The sequence below is a fragment of the Neodiprion pinetum genome, chromosome 6, assembly GCF_021155775.2.
Source record: "Neodiprion pinetum isolate iyNeoPine1 chromosome 6, iyNeoPine1.2, whole genome shotgun sequence".
Classification (NCBI taxonomy): Eukaryota; Metazoa; Arthropoda; class Insecta; order Hymenoptera; family Diprionidae; genus Neodiprion; species Neodiprion pinetum.
The window spans coordinates 18,818,464-18,838,914 of record NC_060237.1 but is presented as its reverse complement, the minus strand read 5'-3'; the positions used below and the strand labels follow the sequence as shown (position 1 = coordinate 18,838,914).

Sequence of the window (20,451 nt, the reverse complement as noted above, 5' to 3'; positions counted from 1 at the left end):
GTAAAATTATTTGTCAAGTAATTTCTCGCAATGATTCTGTTAAATGTAAGTAACCGTGAAATATGTAACTCATGGTGTCAATTTTTCCCTTGGGTCAAGAAATGGGTGAAGTGTCTCGAAGCACGAAAGGATGTTCGCCTCGTCTTCCGGTTGAAGTGATCCAACTTCATTAGGAAATGCACAATTTAACAATTGGTGCCAATTATTTTTATAGTCGGCCCCGCGCCTTTGATTGGTCGCACAGAGCGTCTGAGAACCACGCCACGCCACGTAGTCACGTGGTAGAGATAGTGCACGTGACTCTATGGACCGTGGCCCTCTTGTCGGAATGGTCCTTCAATTATGCTTCGCGGTACCAAGGCCAATGGGCCGAAGATTTTCATGAAAAACACCGTGACAAGATGGCAATTTACGATTAAAGGGAAATATTTGGCTTTAACCGTTGAATCGGCGCGAGCAGTTACCGATTATCACTTTTTCAAAATAACGTAATGTACACTGATTGTGAGGAGAAAAATCTAGTTGCGGTTGATCCAGTCCATAACTATTTTCATTTTTCGCTACAATTGAAAAATTCAGGTTTCGGTATAGATAGAAAATAAGTTTTGCAGTTATAACTTGCGGACAACATAGTTATATGTGATATTATTTTTTTCGACCGTAGTCACTTGTGCTGTATAATATTTTAAACTATTTCAATAGATTGACGTTGGCGCAACATTAAGTTGAATTTAAGGCCTTATTTTACTGAAAAATTTAAGTTAAATCAACAAAATATCACCGTAACGATAACTATTTTAATAGAATTTTCTAGCAAGTATGACAAATAACATTTTTCTCGTTGGGCTTTTCAAATTTCTTTTCATCGAACCCAAAAACGAAGTCGAATTACGTATTTCTCCATAATGTTCTCGGACGCTGAAAATTGGACACTGAAAATAAAGTGCCTCTTAAATATTTTTAAAAACTATTTTCAGAATTTTCTTTCATATATGATCGTAGTAATCGGAGCAAAGTAATAATTTTATTCAACCTAACGGCCTTTGTTCAACAATATTTACATCTTGTGTCACAGGTTATACAGCGAAGAAGAAAGAAGGAAACTAGGAAATTCTAGCAACTTTTTCCATGATCGGTGGTCCTTTATTTTTGCGAGTGAGGAACCCGGTAGAAAATACAATCATTTCGTGACTAAAAAACAGAAACAATTGAATGAGATGCGGAAATGATTGAGAACGAGATTTATAGAAGTTTTAAATAAATTCGAAAACTTAATACGAGTCTATATAAGGGATATTCGAGTAAAAGGAAAGAATAAGAAAATTTTATTAAATATAAACGAATTAACGTCGTAATAATATTAATTAAAATACCAATATTGATGATACCATAATTATAATGTCACGATAATAGATACAACAATAATTAAAAAAATAACAATAATAATAATATCAGTAACTGTACAAGGTCTACATGAGGTGAATATCGAAGAGATTGCCTGGCGGTAATTACATCACGTACTACAGCTATGTGCACTACATTGTACATAGAATGGGGAGCACACCTTGTGTGTATTTTCTTTTATTCCCATTTTTTCTTTTCTTTTCCTTATTTTTTGCCTCAAGGCAAAAGAAGGAAACGAGGACAGTGACCGCGCAAATTGGTTGAGTAAAGGTATGTTATACGAGTACATACCTATATACATACATGTATATATATATATATATATATATGCTTTATATGCTTTATATATCGAAACATAATATACGTATCTTGGAAAAGAAAAGTGCACCGCATACTGCGAAGGAAATCGAGTTGAGGATATTCTTGAGAAGGTCGGAGGTACAAATAATTGTAATGATTAACCCTCCGGATGGATGTTATTATCGATAGCCGGCAATCTCCCCGAGCTCAACGTTGCGTAATATCAACATTTCTTTGGGAATAATGTATCTTGCATTTTTGTTGTTGTTTTTTTTTCATGTAATCGGCTCGTTTCTCCTTCTCTTCAGAACCCTTTAGTTTTATTGTCAACAGCCCTACAACTGCGCTATCTATTATACAAGTATTGTACACAATGATTACAGATCGACTATGCATAAAAGCACAGCTTTACATAGCTAAGTATTATTGTATAGTTTTTTTGTTTTGTTTTTTTTTTTATCGATGCAGTCTTTCGTTTAACGTGAAAAATCTCGTAAAAAAAATTTCTCCACTCAATGGTAGGTATCCATAATACATAACCTGTAGTATATTTAATTAATTCTAATACCGTAGATTCTATGTTAACTAAATAATCTCCGTTCGAATATTACATACAGCAATCAATCTTGTGGGCTAAAATTTTTTTATATCCGAATCTTATTCACCCGTTTTACGGTGGTCTAAAAATCCGTTTTATATTTATTTGCTTGTTCGTTCATTCTTTTCTTTTTCTTACTTTTTTCACTCGACTTTTGTTTTCTCTCGAAGCTTAGCTCGGGAGAAAGTCAAACCACGTACACGGGGTCTTTGCAAACTGATATTCTAGCCTCTTGCAGAATCCTCAGCCGCGGGCCGAGAGGCACACCCATTTTCTGTAATCGCTCCTCACTCAAGTAGGGTAGCTCCACCATGCCAACCTTCTCTTTCTCGAAGGCATTCGCGTATTTCTGTAACAGAAACGAACACGTTATCGGCCAACTTGACTCGACAATAAAGCTGTGTTTAGAGAAAGACGTATTACTGCCGCCTTTGAAACCCAGAAATCGTGGGGTTCGTCGGTCGCTATTCTCTAAACTCTTCTAAAGGAAAATCTACGCAGCTTCGATACTGCGAAATTGCCGAGTCTATTCAGCTGAATGATAACGGGATGCTAAATGAAAATCTCACGTGTTTGGCGGGATAATCGATGCGTGAAGAAACACACCGTGTATGAGAATCTTAGACAATTTTTCAACATTCGTTATCAGCTATGCTGCTTTTTCTCTTACACTCCGCTATTCTTTTGGATTTTCATTGATCCTGTAGTTGTCTGTAGTGATTCGGTCAGAAACGTTATTTGAGAGTTACGGAAGTAAATGATTGAAGAACCAGTATGGAATGAAAAGTTAAGCATTACCGTAAAGATTATGACCCGTCAGATTAGCAACCGTTGAAATTCAATTCTACACTTGTAACTTGAATCTGTTGAATCCGCGTAAAATCCTTAAATCTTTAGCACAGTTGCACAGCTTCTGAATTCTTTTAAAATCCCACAAGATCTTTCATTGAAGTTACATAAGAACTTTATATTAAAATCCAATATAAGCACACAAAAACCGATCAGACGAGTTGATCCTTACTATATACATTAAATACTGAACAACACAAGTGTCATATCAAATTTAGATGCAATTAAGGAATAATTAAAAATTCGGTGTACCAAGTCTTATCAAGATAAAGAATGAAAAAATGAATGAAGCGAAAGAAGCTGCGGGCAGAAAAGAAAGAAGAAGAAGAAAAACAAACCGCGGAACTCTGAAGCTGAGCAAGTCCGCCCTCACGTATTTTTTTTTCTTCTTCACCCCAAGCAGAGAAAGACCATTTCTCACGCGCTCGATTCCTCAGTCCCTGTCAGGTATCTAATCCACAACTACTGAGACAATACCGGCCCATCTGTATCCAAGAACTGCCCTTATCCATTAGCAGGTTGTCAAGCCTTCAGTTTAGTAACAGCGCAGGCAGATTGTCGAATCAAAAACTCACCTCGTATCCGAGCTCTCTGAGAAACAGTCTTATCAGCGGTGGTTCGGCCCCGAAGAACTTAGTCAGCTTCTTAACCCGCGATGGATTCGAAAGCGCGGGGAGGTCCGAGTCCTTTATCAGAGGCTGGGACTGAGACCTCACCATGGCCATGCTAGTCTGTGTCCTCAGTGCCGATATTTCGCCCCGTATATTTTCCATCTCCTAGAAAAAGTTTTTTAAAATTTAGCACTTCACCTCCCGCGGTTCATCGGCACGTCGCTAATAAGGAAAACTCTGAAGAGTGCTCGTGAGAAGGTACGTTAATTACAACCTGTCAATGATCTGGAGCCTGAAATGAGATCCTTATGCAATTTTGATATTTTCAAATACGTACTGAGATGCAAAAATTTTGCAAGTCTCGGGCTTCTAGCTCTTACGGTTCGGGAGAAATATGTTGATCAATTTTCTTAACTTTGAACGGATTGATTTTTATATTATATTTTGATGATATCCTCATCACGGAAAAAGTATGATCCAAAGTGTTTTCGATGTAGAAACGTCCGATCTTTCCGGACATGAAAGTTTTTTTATTTCATATCAAAATATCTTCATCTTATTTACAGTTGTAGAAGTTTTTATAAAATCCATTGCAGTTTTCGCCACCGTCTCATTCATTGTAAAAAGTCATTCTTAATTGTGTAAGAAACTGCGAGCTTTGGGACAAATACGTGAAGTTTTAGACAAAAGTTGAGAAACATCGAATAAGTCCATTTTTTTTTCTTTTTTCAACTTACCGACCTATTCTTAATTACGGAGTTGTTTTAAGGATAAAATAAGAATTGGGATGATAAAAAATCAATCTGTTTAAAGTTGACTTATAGATCAATGTATGTATTTCTGAAATTAACAGGATTTTTGGATCTAAGTATACATTTCAAGATACCAAAATTGCGGAATAATCAAAGTTTAGACCCCGGATCGTTTACAGATAATTGTTGGACCAGCCCCTACAGAATATTATTCCTAGCTAGCTTTGTCGAAACTTTGTAATACTGCGTCTGATCTCTGAGGCTCGTCTTAATTCCGCCTAATTAATCATCTGACAATCGTGAGGCTCGAGAATTGCGCTAAACCGATTTAACGGACTCTTCAGAAAGGTCGTGGTCACTGCAGTGACTAAGGTGGCAATGACCAGGCTTTTATACGATGCGTGGGATGGAACCGACTATCCCACGCAAATGAAGACCACTTTCCTGGTGATTCGAAGCTGTACCGTTTTATAAGTGCCCTGTACAGATTACCAACAAGGCAAAAGAGATCTGCTGGTTGATAATGACCAGCAAAAGTGACAATATAGAGATGGAATGGTTTCCTGTAAGTTAATTGCTGTATTTAAGAAGCCCTGAACATTTTGTTCAACTTGCGTACAAACATTTCTTTCCAGATGTGCGTTAACACTCTCTCTGCTGATCCAGGAAATCTTTCATTTTGATGAGTGACTGTAATTTCTGTCGCAGGAAATGAATGTCACGGTTAGCGAAGACCCTTGAGGGAGACAGATTTTCGGATTCCTACCTGAATCATTAAGTGTTGAGTCCTCATTTCCGAGCTAAGATGAGCTACAGATCGTGCCAACGTCACGACGTGCGACTCCAGCCTCTGAAATCTCTTGTTGATGCTCTGAAAACAAGAACGTAATCGAATAGAGAACTAACAGAAAACTCATGGAATCCCAATTTCTTACTTTAAACCTCGCTAAGGTATCTAAAATTCTTTTATTTTGAATCTCCTGCAACCTGAAAGACATGTTTGATTTTCCTCTAAGAAGATTTTCACGTGGAATTAGGAATGGTTGAATCAAACCGAACAGTAATGGCCGGTTTCATGTCACATTGGACAAAAAAAACTCGGTTGTTTTAACAAAATAAGTAAGCACCTGCGCCTCAGACACGTTTCTTCCAACCAGTTTTAGTCCGTCGAATTAAAAAGTAGTGATTCTCACGACATATTCCGCAAACGATAACGACGTACAGCAGCTTCAGTTCTAACAAGCTCTAGTTTATACTTGACATAGCAAAATAACGAGGCCAATCTGCTTACATTACTCATCGACTAGGCATCAGATTTTGCTGTTCTTACAAACCAGAAAATCATTATGTACCATTTTCGTTGTTACTGTAATAGATGAAAATTTTGAGACGTGTCGAACTAACCAATCGTTTCTTCGCGTGCCCATTGAATTTTTTCGTCATAACGCGAGACGACCGACGAAATGAGAGTCTTTCCTCTGCTTTATCGTTTCTACTCTCTTCCTATACAAGTTTCACGTAAATCACGCATGTATGCGCCATCAGGTCGCCGGAAAGTGCAATGAATTTACCTTGACGTCTTTGGCTTTTTTCATCCTATCGTCGACGATGTGTGAGCGTCGTTTGTCGTGATGTCTCGTTACCGGCCTCGAGGAGACCGACGAAGATGGCAAGGACGATACTGATCCATAGCTGGCTAGTCCGCGTGCTTTTCTCCTTTTCTTCACGCTCCCACCGAGCAGCTTCAAAACCTAATTAAATAATCGTTAATTGAAAATTAATCATCCGTGACAGTCAAGAACCACGCACAGCATTTCAGTGAACTTTTTTCGGTTTAACTCGACATTCCAATTCAATATCACAGTCGGCCTTATCCACGAAGTCTGCAGATGTTCAGTTTTACGAACCTCACTGTACATGTTCTCAAGCCCTTCCAGCTGCTTTCTGATGGTCCTCGCGTCGTTTGTACTCAGGTCAGAATCACTCCGGTCCAGCATGGACTCGAGGTCGAGGCCAGTTGTGGTCGAGGTCAGATCAGCAGCTTCTATTCCGAAAACTGAGGATGAAAATACTCTTCATTCGTCGTCTCTGGGTACTTGTTACTTTTCGAACGGTCTCCTCAGTTACTGATTGTCGACTGAGATCCGGGATGAAGTGAGAGAAAATAGGGCGATAACAGACTTTATAATACATTGACAAATAGTTGTTCGTTCACTCACGATGGGAGAATTTTTTTGCGGCATCCTTCTTCGACGTCGACACACCGCGATGCTTCGAACCGCTGGCGAAGTTCCTTTTCTCACTGCTCTTCGAGTACTCGCTGTAATTCGGTTTCGATCCGTAAGGCAAACTGAAATGATGATCGCACGTGTTTGAAAATCTGAGAAAGTTTACCGTCGAAGTTTGGCGGCCATTGACAGGTCTAAGATTAGCCGCAACCTCAACTGCTGTAAACTTTTCGGAAAAGCCAACACCGTTGGCGAGCTCGTCTGTTTATGAGACAAAAATAAGAAAACAAAAAATATGCTCACGGACGTTCACAGAATGTGCCTTCAAAAGGTCTGTTTCATTATTATCATTCTCTCCTTCTTCACACTCGATGTTTGTTATTTCGTCAGCTTTCGACGACGACCCAAATGGAAAATACAGTTGCTCTTTCAACTCGTGAATAAAACATTTGCTTAAATATTAGTTATACGAAAATTAGCCTCAATGCTCCCCGTCGTTACATTCAGACGGAAAATATACTCTGGGATTTGAAATCAACGGTATTGGTACATTGTGAAAGAAAGATCAGACAAAGTCACATTCGTCTAAAATATCGAAGAAAAACGACGAAAAACCGTTACCCGAATTTCAGTACAGCCATTATCTTCGCTTCTAACAAACACGCCGAGCTTCCAAACTCGAAAGTTTATTGTAATTTATAAGCATATTTCACGACCAAGTCTGATGTATTGCAGTTATATTAAATTTACGAACGAGACGTAACCCGTGTTTTAGATTCGCGTCGAAATTTGTATTTTTTGTTTTGAAAACTCATGAATTAAGTATGATCATAGCATTTTTATTTCTATTTTACTTTGTACGTGTTTTAAAAACTTTTTTTCTAGAAGTTTTATTGTTTCGATCTGACCAATTGCTTGTATGGTTACAATTTTTTCGTAAGCCAATATTCGAGTGATGACAAAATCTGTAGTTCATGATACTTTAGACTGGTGACAATCAGCAATAATTTGTTCAAAAATTCAATGTATTATTTTCTTTTTCTACAAATTGATTCAAGTTCATCGAGTGGTTCGACATACGGAAATCCCTATTCTGAATTAGGGTCCATTAAGCAAAGCTGCTGGTTCACCCAGAATACTCAGAGAGAATGTGATACCGAAGGTGTGAAAGCTTTTCTGATATTTCATACTTGATTTATCTCCCGTTGCTTGTCATCGACAAGCGAATGTATAATTCAAACGATGCGTATTGTCCGGAGCCCCCGGGTACATTGAATAATCGATCACTCATACCGCGGCGAAGATTGTGAAAGAGTCAGGAGTTCTTAACGCGACGTTACCTGGCGGTGTATCGATTTCTGGGTGTCCGTGGGCTCCCATGAGGTGACAGGGGTGGTAACGGAGGTGTAACGGACGATACGCTCTCCGAAAGGGTCGAATGCGCCATCGCCGGGACGTCCCTTGGTTCCAAGATGCTCCTTAGTTCCGATTCCACGATGTCGACCCACTCGGAGTCTTGCCCTGGACGAGGATAACTGCGTTATCAACCAAGCATTGAACACCCGGAATCGAACGTGTATAAAAACAGCGAAGACGAAGGGAAAAATGCGGTGTTTGAAGGAGACCAGAGTCGACACGGTGAATTATGGGAACGTTCACGCTGTCGACCGACGTGAATATCAGCTCGTAAAAAGTGATCGATTGTCAAAACCCACGCCTCTGTATTCCGTCGGATGCTCTCGACCGATTCAATTTACCGCATTCGCGAAAGTTTTCCGACGGTTCAAAGTGGCGTCCAATGATTTCTAACCGGCTTCTTCATGATTCGTGGCACGGTCTCTATCCCCGGTAGAAATTGAATTATTCGCCGAATGCGAATTGAGATTCAGGGTTTGAAGCGGTACCAAATAGACGGTAATTGCCGAATAGATTTACGAGAAGGAGCGAGTCCCGATTGTGATGTGAGCTGGGATTTTCGCGAAAATCAAAGAACTCGCGTACGACGGTCAGGAAGGACAGGGTAGTGAAGAGGAAACTCTCATAGACCTTGGATGAGGATCTGATCTTCCGGCGGTGGTCGCCTCCCGCTGGAATACACGGCCGATCCTCTCCCGGAATCAACGTTCGACGAACTTTGACCAGCCTTGTCGTAATCCGATCCTGATCCTTGGTTATGGATCTTGAGTCGGTTCATTCCCTGCTCGAGTTGCTCGTCCTTTCTTCCGTCAGACTTGGCGGTCAACTCCTGAGCCGAATACTGCTCGACGTCCGATTTCCGCGTGGCGTCTTCGAGGCGTTTCAGAGTCTCGGTCATGTGGTAAGCGTCGCCGGAAACTCGCTTCGTCTGTTGAGTATTCTTCGATGCCTCACTCTCGTTAATTTTCTTCCTCGAATTCGGACCGTAATCATCAATTTCCGAACGTTTCTGAAGCTCCTCCACCCTCTTGGGCATCATGGAACCTTCCTTGGTCTCCTTGACCTCCCCGTAGTCCGTCTCTCGAACGGAATTTCGCATCTCCTCTCTTCGCACGCCGAAACTCGTCTCGGGCCTGTTATACTCGTCCTTTCGCTGCGATCCACTCCTGCCGAACTCCCCCTGACCTTGATTCTGCCGCTCCTCGACGGTGATCTCGTACTTCTCCTTATCCATGATGTCCACGCTCGAATTCCTCGGCATCTCACCAGCGCTACGCTCGTCCTCGAAACTCAACTGCGGCTGCGAAGCCGCCTTCTCGATCCGCCTGGCCGAACTTCTTCTCTGAAACTCGGCGTCCTGGTTACTGTTCTCCGACTTTATGTACACCTGAGGAACCCCGTACCGAGGCCTGCCCTGATAGTGATAGTACATGTCCTGATTGGTGGTGGTCCTATTGTCCGAGACCTGTCTCGAGGTGCTTGGCAGATCGATCTGCGACCTGGAAATGGGTTGCCTGACCTGGTACTGCTGCTGCTGATAGGGGCTTTGGAATTGGGGCTGCTGGCCACTCCGCAGCGGGGTCGAATTGCTGTTCTGCTGACTGGCTATCTGTTGCTGATGCATCTGCTGGATGAGCTGCCGCTGATGCATATTCTGTGCGTGCTGTTGCGCGAAGTGTGCAGCGGGACTTTGGAGCAGTTGGTTCTGGTGGACCAACTGTTGCGGGCTCTGGTACGGCTGGCTCGGCGACTGGAGCTGTATCACGCCCTGGCCGTGCTTCGAGGAATTGACATTGGGCTGCGACTGCATCTGGCCATGGTGCATACCGCTGGTCCCGGGTATCTGGAACTCTCGCGCCATTCCTTGGGCCTGAGAGGGCCCACTTTGGGGTTGCGTGAAACCGCCGATCTGCGTCTGATGGACGGTCTGGACTCCGCCGCCTGGTATATGGTGACTCACGTGCAACTGAGCGCTTTGACCCGGCAGACTGGGCTGGATCGGGGCGGCGGGCTGCAATTGACCGGGCAGCGAGACGTTCTGGATGCTCTGCACGTTCTGGCCGATGCTCTGCCCTGCCTGGTAGCCGTACGCGTGGCCGTACTGGCCGTAAGCATTTTTCGGGTACTGTTGCTGCATGCTCACCGCCGGATCCTGAGCCGCCCGGCTCGGCTTTCCGTATATCGCTTCTTTCTTCTTCGTCTCCACGTCCTGGTCGTTTATGCTTCTACTTGACTTGCGAAGATCCTCGGCAACGTTGTTCAGACTTGCTTCTGGCTCGAGTTCCGTCTCCTTTCTGCTAGGCCCGAAGCGGCTTGAGATCATGTCCTTTATCGTGTGGTAGGTCCTCGACAAGGACTTTGACTTGTCGTCCTCCGTTTTTCCCGACCTGGCTATTGCACCGCCGGCCGATGACCTGCGGACAAAGATTTTCACGACAGTCGAATTATTTGACGCAAGGTTTCATTCGTCGGATTTCGTTTTTTTCTTTTGTTTTTTTATACTCACGAATAAGTGTCCTGGGCTTGGTAATTTTTCGATTGGTAGTCCTGTCTCAGCTCTTGCATTTGCGTTTCCTGGAACAGGGAATGCGGGTATCTGAGGGTTCCGTCCGTTTATGGATTACTTTCAAATTCTACACACAGCTCCTCGTTTACCGAAACGCTTCTACACGCTATGACCGAGGGTATCATGCACGGCCTCGATTTACCCGACGCACGCCACGGCTTCGTGCCACCTCGTAGCAACGCTAAATTCAACATGACACGGGGCCTTATGGTGTGTTTTGAAATCCCTTGGCTCTTGTGTGAAGCACGATTATCCGTTTGACTGTTGGAAAGAACGCACCTCGTGTACCGATAACCATACAAGCCAAGTCGTGCGTTTATGATCGTATTTATCAACACCGAAGAAAACTGCATTATGGAGCTGATTCGACGAATTACCATGGTATTTACGATGGGCTCGATGATACTTTCGATCCATTCGCGTAGGCGAGCCGGTTGGCTTATCAAAGACTTGAAAAGCCATAAGTGAACAAGAATTGTAAAGTTGGGTTACCGTGCTGAAAAACCAATCAATGCCCACGTGGCCGAGGAAGCAACGCCTCTGCAGAAGTAGGTACCGTACGCTATAACGACAGGCGAGAAATGTTGTTGGATGTAATATTTGTAATGAAATCTCAGCAGCGCGATCTTAAAAGGATATAGATGTAATGGCTCGACACGAACCAGACGTGTATAAGCAACTTGAAGAATTTCAAAGTTGTCAGTCTGAATCGCCTGCTTCTTAGGAAGGGATGCCACTTGAATATAAACGATTTGGTCAGGCTAGGGCCTAGACACGCACCGCGCATACGGAAAAGATTTTCTGGCTTATGTTACGCCGTTCGTGTGCGAGGAACCAGCAGAGGAAACGTAAAAAATTCAATTTATACTTTTCCCGGCTCCCTACAGCTACCTCCATTACCCGGCTAAATCCACACCTTTTCTTTCAATTTCATTGATCGCCTTACTTCGACGCTCGTAGACGACCGTAAGTTTCTCGAGGTAAATCGAGCTTGGGTGGAAATCCCTCCCATGCTTAAAGTATCTACACCGTAAGTAGACGAAATCGATTCACTCCAATGGATCGACACTTTACCTCCTGAGTCCAGGCCTGCTGCTTGACCGGTGCATCCGGTGCGATGGCTACCCTGCCGGTCGGCCTCTTCTTGTACTCATGGAGAATTGGAATTTTCGAGTTCTTGTCACCCGATGACAGTATGACTTCCCTCTCGATCTGAAATCAGGTGCACACATGTGTACAGGAATGACAAAAATTGAAGCGGATAAACCCAACAACACTAACGGCATCAACGGACATCTCAACTTTTATTCCCCGCCGTTAAATGTAATTGTCCAATAAAAGCTGCGGCGCTCAATGAGAAAGATACTCCGGATTAATTGAAGGATGGTATCTCTTGCGCTGAAACTTGTATCGTGCAGGGTTTGGTCTCTCATCTCTCACGATCCTCGGGCGATGTTTCCGGGTGACCATTAAGAGCCCGATTCTTAAATTACTTTTCGAATAGCATAAAAATTCGACGTGTTAAAACCTTCAGTTCTATCCACGATATTCCTACGCGTTCTGGGCGCGCAAGAAGCCCGCCTGCAGCAATTTCGTAAGTCCATTGTTCGCTTCGCATGTGTGTAAGGCACAATCCCTGCGCGAACGAGGTATGCACCATATATGTTGCAATAATTTGTAACAAGAAAAGCGATACCTACGTTGGCCGTACTCACGCGGACTGTATCTGGGCTGCGAATCGCAACGCGTTTCCGGCTAACTGTTTTCCCTCGGTGCAGAGTCGAGAGATCAAGCCCGTATCTCGCTCGAGGCCTTTATTGTTCGTAACCATTTGTGAGAACATTCTCAAGACCTTACTTCAGCCGTGGATCAGCTACTGTTAGTGAAGATTAAGCAATCCTCGAGAGTTTTACTCTCGAACCGGTATTTTTCACTGTTCAAAATGGATCGGGGCTCATAACCTGGCGATTTATCATTCGCGCATTGTTTTATCGAGAAAAATGAGTCTCTTCGCTGACTTCCGACAGCGTAAATGACGACGACAAGTGTTCGAGTGGTGAAATTCGTTGCCCAGCTACGAAATTTCAATTAACTTTATTAGAAGCCGCGACAAAGGAGTTGACGGGCGAGTTATTGCATGGAGAAAAGGAATGGAGTGGGCGCACGTGGTTTTACATTTTTTCTTTCAGTATCTGAAAGACTGAATCTTACGAAATATAAACCTATAGAAATGAATAAAAGAAAAAGTTTCCAAATTATACGAGCGAAACTTTTTACGTTGACGGCATGGTCTTCGCCTGAAGCTCGTTCTCTTACGTCAGGTCAATATAAAATCCACCCATCCTCGCTCTATAAGCACCGGCACATCACGATGAGATATACAAAACATAAGCTATTAATGTTTCAAGTTTTTCGATCATGCTGCGCGTTTCATTCACCAGAACCTGATCCTGAAGCTATTATAGCGTATAATTCTAACACCCTCAATTCGTGAATCACAGGCTTTGAACATATCCAGAAATTTCTAAAATTACTAATTCTTGTCTAAGGAGTCGACTTAATTTATGTCCAACTCAGGTGAGTCTAAAATCGAGACTAAAAACTGAATTAAACCCAACTTCATTCGCGAATCAAGCTGAGGTCTTGCTACAGAAGCTCTGCAATGATTAAGACCAGATAATGTACCTGACAAACAAATAGAGCTTTCGGCACATTCATAGAATCATAAACAAAGCTCAAATCGTTTCGCATCAAATACTGCAGTAATGCGAGGGCAGACCCGTCACTAGAGATCATGAAAGATCTGAATCAGAGAATCGTTTGAAGCGTCTAACTGATCTCTCGAGAATTCGCAAGGTCTTAAGGCAATCGAGTCCATTTAGCAGGTCGATGAAACCCTCACTCACCCTGTGCATAATCAAAGTTGTTCCAAACTGTCTGAAAATGTCCTGGAATTTGTCTTGATAATAATTTAAAGAAGAATGTGAACATGAGCTGAACTTACGGGAAATTTGCTACTGTGCGTTTGCAGATTAGTTCCGTGGTGCGTCTGACCTTGACCTTGCTCGTCTCCATAGAGCGGAGGCATTCTGTACTCGGGAGCGGGAGGCTGCCCTGTGATTTGACCCTGCACCTCCTGTGAGCCGTTTTGGTTTTGGATCCGAGATCCTTGATCAGACTGGAGAGTCTGATTCACCTCCGTTTGATTGTTTGCTTGGTGCTGATGGTGAGCGTGAGGCTTCTGATTGTTCGGCACCGGCTTTGGTGGTGGAACCGGCTTGTACGGTCCCTCTTCATCTGAAATATGTCCGATGACGTGAATGTTTGCTTCCATTATCACGCTCGATTCGACAAGCGTTGGATGATCGATCGATGTCAGACAAGCTTTGCGGCAAATCGGGTGAAACCTCGCACGCGGAAGCTACTTCAACTGTAAAACCAGGAGCAAATAAAGGTTTATTTGAACTTTTTTCATCCTTTCACGCTGGATGGAATAGTGTCTCACTTGTATTTACGATCTCATCCCGTTATAGTCGCGTCGTTCACCTTCTGTCACATAGTCACGGTCAAAACTATACGTGCATCGCTCTAATGGTACCCGTATCTTTACAGATGCCGTTTGTCACAATCATGTCATCGCCGTCGCAGTCTGTAAACCGTTGACAGAGTCCACTCACCCAATGTTTACCGCTGTTTACTAAAAGGGAGTGAGGAAAAACGATGGTGAAATAAGTGAGTTTGTACATACGTGTTGATCAAACAGGGTAAACGAAATGGGTTTTGAGAAAATTTTGGAGCCTCGAATGTAACTTGATATTCAGTTATCATCGCGGGTCACTGAACGCTGGTTTAAGTTATGTTCTATATACTTTTTGGTCGATGGAGATGAAACGTTCTTTCAGTGCCCTTGATATGTACTTTGAAAATTCTCTTCTACTTTCTCAAAATTCAACGTGAACGTGAAACGCAGTTGCAATTGCGAAGCGCAGTTGCTGGTTGCTTGGCGATCGAATTCACACGCGTCGTTAATCATGAAATTCCTTTGTTTTTCATCACCATGTGTAAATAATTAATTGGCGAGTATAAAGAAATTGTATTCTCGGAATTCCACTGTGCAGTTTGTAACTATGCATTATGTTTCGAATGAATTTCATAAATTTGAACTCGTAAACATATATAAAATAATTATTCCTCGCAGAATTTTCAAAATCACTGAAGATTCGAGGATACGGATAATTGACTTGAACGAACTTACAACTATCGATCAGAAATCGATATTTTTCAACATCCACAAGTTTTACACACATCCATAATCGTATCAGCGTTGCCCTACCTTGAGACTGATTTTGTCTTCTCATCCGATTCTCCTGCTTCACTTTACGAACCGTTGTAGCCATCGCGAATTGGCTAACCATTTCTTAACGATATTTTCATAAAATTCTCCTCCTATATTATTCAATGATGTTTTTCTATTTTGATTTTTTTTCTTCTTCCAAAGTTACGATCATTAACTTTACACGCGTTTTATTATCGTTGTCAAACCTATCAAGCACTAGATTCACCGAAGCTTTCGTTTCTCGGAGAGAAACGATCGACGTGTGTACCAGTGCGAACCGTTACTCACAGAAACGTACTTTATTTATTTTATACACGTCTCTATATGGTACATAAAAGAGCGGTGAAACTTCACACGTCCGCGAGTTTTGTAAGATTTTCAAACGATCACACGAGAACGGGAACGTATAATTCGAATATTTTACAACCGTTTTTCACACACACACACACACACACATGTATATACGTATATGTACACGGACATGAATTCAATTCACGAGCAGCTCCGGTTATTGCGCGACTCGTCACGATGTATTCATATAATACAACACGTTTGTAGATCGATCGATACGTTTCACGATCCGAATCGGAATTCTTCTCGTAACTTGCAAGATGTGGATAGATGTTATATTATATTCGAAGGAAGTGAACAAAAAAACGTGAAATATTGTTGAAAGTTTCAATATTTCCCAATCGGCGCGGATTGATACGATAAACTTGGTCTAATTCGTATAAGAAGATTGATCGAAGGCGCGATAAAATCTTTTTTCCTACAGCTTGTTAACTTTTTGCTTAACTAAACCGGACGGAGTTCCTCGTCGTACTGAAAAGACTTGGACTTTCCATTGAGTGAGCGTATGGTTCCGCCGTTCTGACTTCGTTTCCGGTATCATCCCCCCACAAGCGTAGCGCGAAGGAGCTGCACGGACCTGCACCGAGAGTAGTAAAATAAGATATGTCTATACACATTACACACATATAGGCGTGTATCATACGCAAGTTGATAATTTATTCCGAGAGCATAATGCGTGGCTGTACGACGTTGCGCATCGCTATTCGTCGTCCCCACAATGTTCACGTCCCTAGCGTTCGCGTTCCTGACGCGCCTGGCGCAGGCACAATGCTCTCTTACGAATTGAGCCGACCACTAGGTGGTCGCCTTTAAGTAACCGGGCGCAACCGGCAGTCGGCAACTTTTTACAGATATCGATAAATCGGTGCTGGACGATCCCCATTTTTCAACCCCCCCCCCATTCATCCCGCATGTTCGAGACTAGTCGTACCTTCGTGACTCTAAGACTTCGGGACTGGTTCCTGCTCCTTGGTACCTCGAATAATCCACCTGCCAGAGTTTGGACTCGGTGTGTCTTCCGTGCGCACCTTGGGGGAATCATGGATGGTTGAACCACCTAAGTGGTTGCGTTCTAGCAAATAGGTGCTACTCCTACGGTCCGGTCCTACTAACTTTTTCACTACACGTGATTGTTTTTCAACGCCTTTTCCCACGACTCGTTTCGTTTGCTCGCCACCCGGACGGTGACTGTCCTCATCCGGAACAAGGGACTCTCGTTAATGGATGTCCTCGGGTTTGCGACTCCGATTATCGAGGCACTCGAGTCCGCGTTTTTGGTCTTGCGATAATCGCTGCAAAACTGTGAGAATACGACCTGAAGAGCTGTTGATGAATGGGGATAACATCTCTAGGCAAAACTAGTACGTACGATTCTGCCCGCAGGTAGGTATATAATACTGGTCTTGAAAGCCGGGAAGACGGCGTTCTCGGCTGTAAAAGATTCCGCATCGCTAACCAGGACACGCTGAGAATTTACCATGAACTAGAACTTGCTCAAGTTTTGCATTTAATCTATTCTCTCGTTCTCTAATGGCCGCCACGGCACGTTCCATTTGGCCGAGCTATAAGGTCTCGGACAAATTCTGAACCACCTCTCATTGTCAGCACAGAAAGTTTTACTCGGTACGAAGGTGGTGGTGCGCACACAAAGGGAAGTGAGTCACTGTTTTAGCCATTTCGAGGTAACTGGTAATCAGCATCTGACTTGTTTCAAAGCCTTAAACATCAAATCAAACCTCGTTCGGTTTGAAAGAATTCGTGTTTTCTTACCGCGAAATGTGATTTTAGATTATAACCGATACAGCGACTCCTGCATTGACATCTTCGTGTAATGTTTAGCTGTCAAGTATGAGCGTTTTTTGAATTTGAATCAATCGAAATTGGTTGCAAGTGACTCGCGTGTCATTCTCTTCGAATGACGTTCACACTGTGCGTGTGTTATACTTCACTGAAGTACGCCTGGAGAACATGGTGGAGAAAATTATCCTCGGTTCGCGATGATTCGATGTCTGCGTCATTCTAGCACCTGTGCTGCAGCCAGCAGCTACGGACTGAGCAGACTCGAATTGAATGATTGTAGAAAAAGGGGGAAAAAATCTTTCTCCTTCTCTCTCTCTCTCTCTCTCTCTCTCTCTCTCTCTCTCCGCAATTTCTTGCTTGTTCCTTGACCATGTCTTTCCGTAATCCCGTATATTTCCCTCCCTCCCATCCTCCCGCCCGCTCCTTCACTCTCGCTCTCTCTCTCTCTCTCTCTCTCCCCCTTACACTCGTTCTTTCTTTTATCCTCCTTTGTTTCTTAATGGCGTTGAACGCCAGCCGTACACTATACCGCGTCTCTTTATGCAGTTTCTCGTTTATCCAGAACCCGGAGCTGTACAAGCCTCAGAGACTATCTAGTGCACATCGATTTTAAGTAGTGTCCAGTTTTTCTTAACAGACTTGTTTTACCGGCTGATTCTCCCAAGGCATGTTGTTCCTATAACGTTGCGTGCACGTATAAATCATAAGTGTATATATAAATATTTCTTCCCCCGTCATCCTGAGAATTAATAGCCGTATCATATACTTTTTGCGCAGGTCATTAATTAACCGTTAATTGCAATTTACTACCCCTTTTTAAACGACATAAATCATAAATCGAATTGCCTAATTATAACCGTGGGTGAGAAAATCACGAGGAAATTTCAGACATGAAATTATAAATCTGGGAAATCTTTCTTCATCTCGATCGGACAGAGTTTGTAATTTTCAGACCTCGAAACGAGATACAGTTCTATTTTGTCTCTCTGTCTGTCAATTATTGAAACAGTGATGTTCTCATCGATATAATAACAGACTTGTACAAGCAGTGCACATCGTATTATTCGTTGTTGAACAATGATAAAAAGTCCCTGTGAATCGTTCGTACCATTATCTTATGACGTAAAAAAAACTTATCAGTAGTATCGAAGCGTCAAGTTATTTTGACCACATTTATACAGCAGCTACCGTATTATTCGGAGAGAATGAAAATTTTTTGCGGTTTGAAACTTTTTCAAATTATACACGACATTCTATATCCGAAGTACTAATTTTTACCCAAAAAATAAAAAGGGGAAATAAAACGAGATATAAAAAGTACATACGGTTTCTTTTTTTACCGACTATAGCCATAAATTTTCATGCCCACACATAAACACGCAACGATCCGTACATTCATACGACGTTGTACATCTTACGCAAGGTATTAAGGATATGTAATTATTTTATCGCTCGTTAAGAGAATGACAAAACTCTTACCGAAATCGTAAAAATTACGTACCTCACAAGTGCGTACATGCTTATTCGATATAACTCGCGTTTTTTACCCTGCCCCGCTGCTTATTCGGTTTCAACCGTGTTCTACCAAATTGCCATCGCGTGTTACCCCGAGGTATATGCCCGTATGTGCGTACGTGCAATATAGTAATTTAACGATTTCCACGTAGGTACAGAATCTCGCATATCTGTTTAATTCTTTAATTCCATCATCATCATCATCATCTAGCGCGATAGCGGATTATAACTGTACAACGCCATTCCGTACACGTCTATTTCATTCTGAGTTTTTAAAAAGTTTGACGTCTTATGTTGAAAATAAACATGTTTCTCCTTTGCCGATCGAAAAATGGAAAACAATACGAATTTCTAACAAACCGAAATAATTTAGTACGATATCAGCTTCGCAGTGAGCTGCACGTTGGCTGAAATTATTCACGACGAATAAGTGAAGAAAAGCGTTAGAAACTCGTTACTCAGAGTGAACCTTCAGCTTGTCTGCAGTTTTTTAATCGCATTATGCAATAACAACATCGTTACCGTGTTTAACGACACTCGGCGTTCTGATAGTAAAGTTATCGGCTTATCAGCGTAAAAGCGCAGGCAGCAAGTAGACGAGAAAACTCGTTTCATTGATAGCTCACGCGATTCGATTTCGCATCATGTGGCTGACATGACACAGGCGTAAGAAATACCCAGCCTTACCTGATCCGGTCCATTTCAGGTCAACGAAGATGATTTTCTAAGATGACACAATTTTCTCTAAGATGATCGCCGACGCCGCAACGGCCCTTCATAATTCCGAGATGACGATTCTCAACACCGACGGCTACGGACGAAAGATGAACGAGAAATCGAGGTTCGCTCTCACGATCAGTCTATGATACGACCGCCTCTCTCCTCCTCGCACTGAAACACGCAGACCGCGGCTAGCATCTGTCTTTCGACTCGAAATATCTTCAACGAACTACGTCGAGTCGAAGCATCGTGGCCGGCGTGCGTTGAAAAGTTATCTCTTGGATATAAAAAAAAAAAAAAAAAAATATCCTGCGGCATTAGTTACACGCGTTCACATTGTTTTTCACTTTATTTTCTGCACATTCCTACGCGTTCGGCAGTCCGATTTCATTCCACACGAAGGCACGCACGCACGCGCGCACACACACACACACACACACGCACACAAGAACACGACACGTCAGATTCGATTTTACCCCAGAAGGATCCGGAAACACGTTGCCGATCTAGAGGCCGAACGACGCCTCGTTTTTCACCGGTTCTCGCTATCGGAGATCGGCCAAAAGCCGATCTATTTAAGTTTAAGGGAAATCGGCGCGGTTTTAGAAAATACACGGGCGACTTCTGCGATCGCGAAAGACGTGAGACGCCAGCCTCTCGCCAGTCGGCGATGCAGGTTCTTTAGCTTTCAGGTGGGAGAAAGGTAAAGTCCGGAGAGCAACCGTCGCCCCACCTTCAGCTCGGTTTATAGTAAAAATCGGAGAGTGGCCAACAACGGCGCCTTAGCCGACGCCGCGACGCCTCTGATTGGCCAGACGCCGAACCTTTCCTCGATCCGTGCGTTAATTTGATATAAAAAAAAAACGAAAGAAATAAATAAATTTAAAAAAAAAAAAAAAAAAATTAATGGAGCTTTTCCTCACGTTCCACGTTTTACGTTTTTCTTTTCACCGTCGAGTGTAAACATTATTATCAGATATTTTTATACATTTTTCAACGCCACGC

General features: G+C 42.7%; 1 protein-coding gene across 4 annotated transcripts; it reads right to left on the bottom strand.

Moving 5' to 3' along the window:
* Nucleotides 1–1,378: 1,378 nt before the first annotated feature.
* Nucleotides 1,379–20,102, bottom strand: LOC124222472 (micronuclear linker histone polyprotein). 4 transcript variants are annotated; one of them, XM_046633472.2, is made up of 12 exons: nt 19,414–20,102; nt 13,729–14,021; nt 11,799–11,936; nt 10,665–10,732; nt 8,789–10,572; nt 8,083–8,263; nt 6,734–6,864; nt 6,422–6,570; nt 6,086–6,265; nt 5,281–5,385; nt 3,727–3,927; nt 1,379–2,651 (listed from the first exon to the last, which is right to left on the bottom strand). In XM_046633472.2, exons 2-12 carry the CDS (start codon nt 13,810–13,812, stop codon nt 2,490–2,492), a joined length of 3,183 nt encoding a protein of 1,060 aa, XP_046489428.1. In that variant the 5' UTR covers nt 13,813–14,021; nt 19,414–20,102; the 3' UTR covers nt 1,379–2,489. The 4 variants fall into 4 exon arrangements, with proteins under 4 accessions (XP_046489428.1, XP_046489425.1, XP_046489426.1 ...); XM_046633469.2 differs by lacking the exon at nt 19,414–20,102 and adding an exon at nt 15,058–15,411; XM_046633470.1 differs by lacking the exon at nt 19,414–20,102 and adding an exon at nt 15,058–15,411 and having other exon boundaries at nt 6,422–6,558.
* Between the last annotated feature and the right edge of the window lie 349 nt (nt 20,103–20,451).

Excerpts from the sequence above, each read along its gene's own strand:
- LOC124222472 (XM_046633469.2), bottom strand. The coding sequence starts at position 15,139 with ATGGTTAGCCAATTCGCGATGGCTACAACGGTTCGTAAAGTGAAGCAG. Across the intron at positions 6,571-6,733 it reads CGCAAAAAAATTCTCCCATC|TTTTCGGAATAGAAGCTGCT; the intron begins GTGAGTGAACGA and ends TTTCATCCTCAG. Across the intron at positions 2,652-3,726 it reads TCAGAGAGCTCGGATACGAG|AAATACGCGAATGCCTTCGA; the intron begins GTGAGTTTTTGA and ends TTTCTGTTACAG.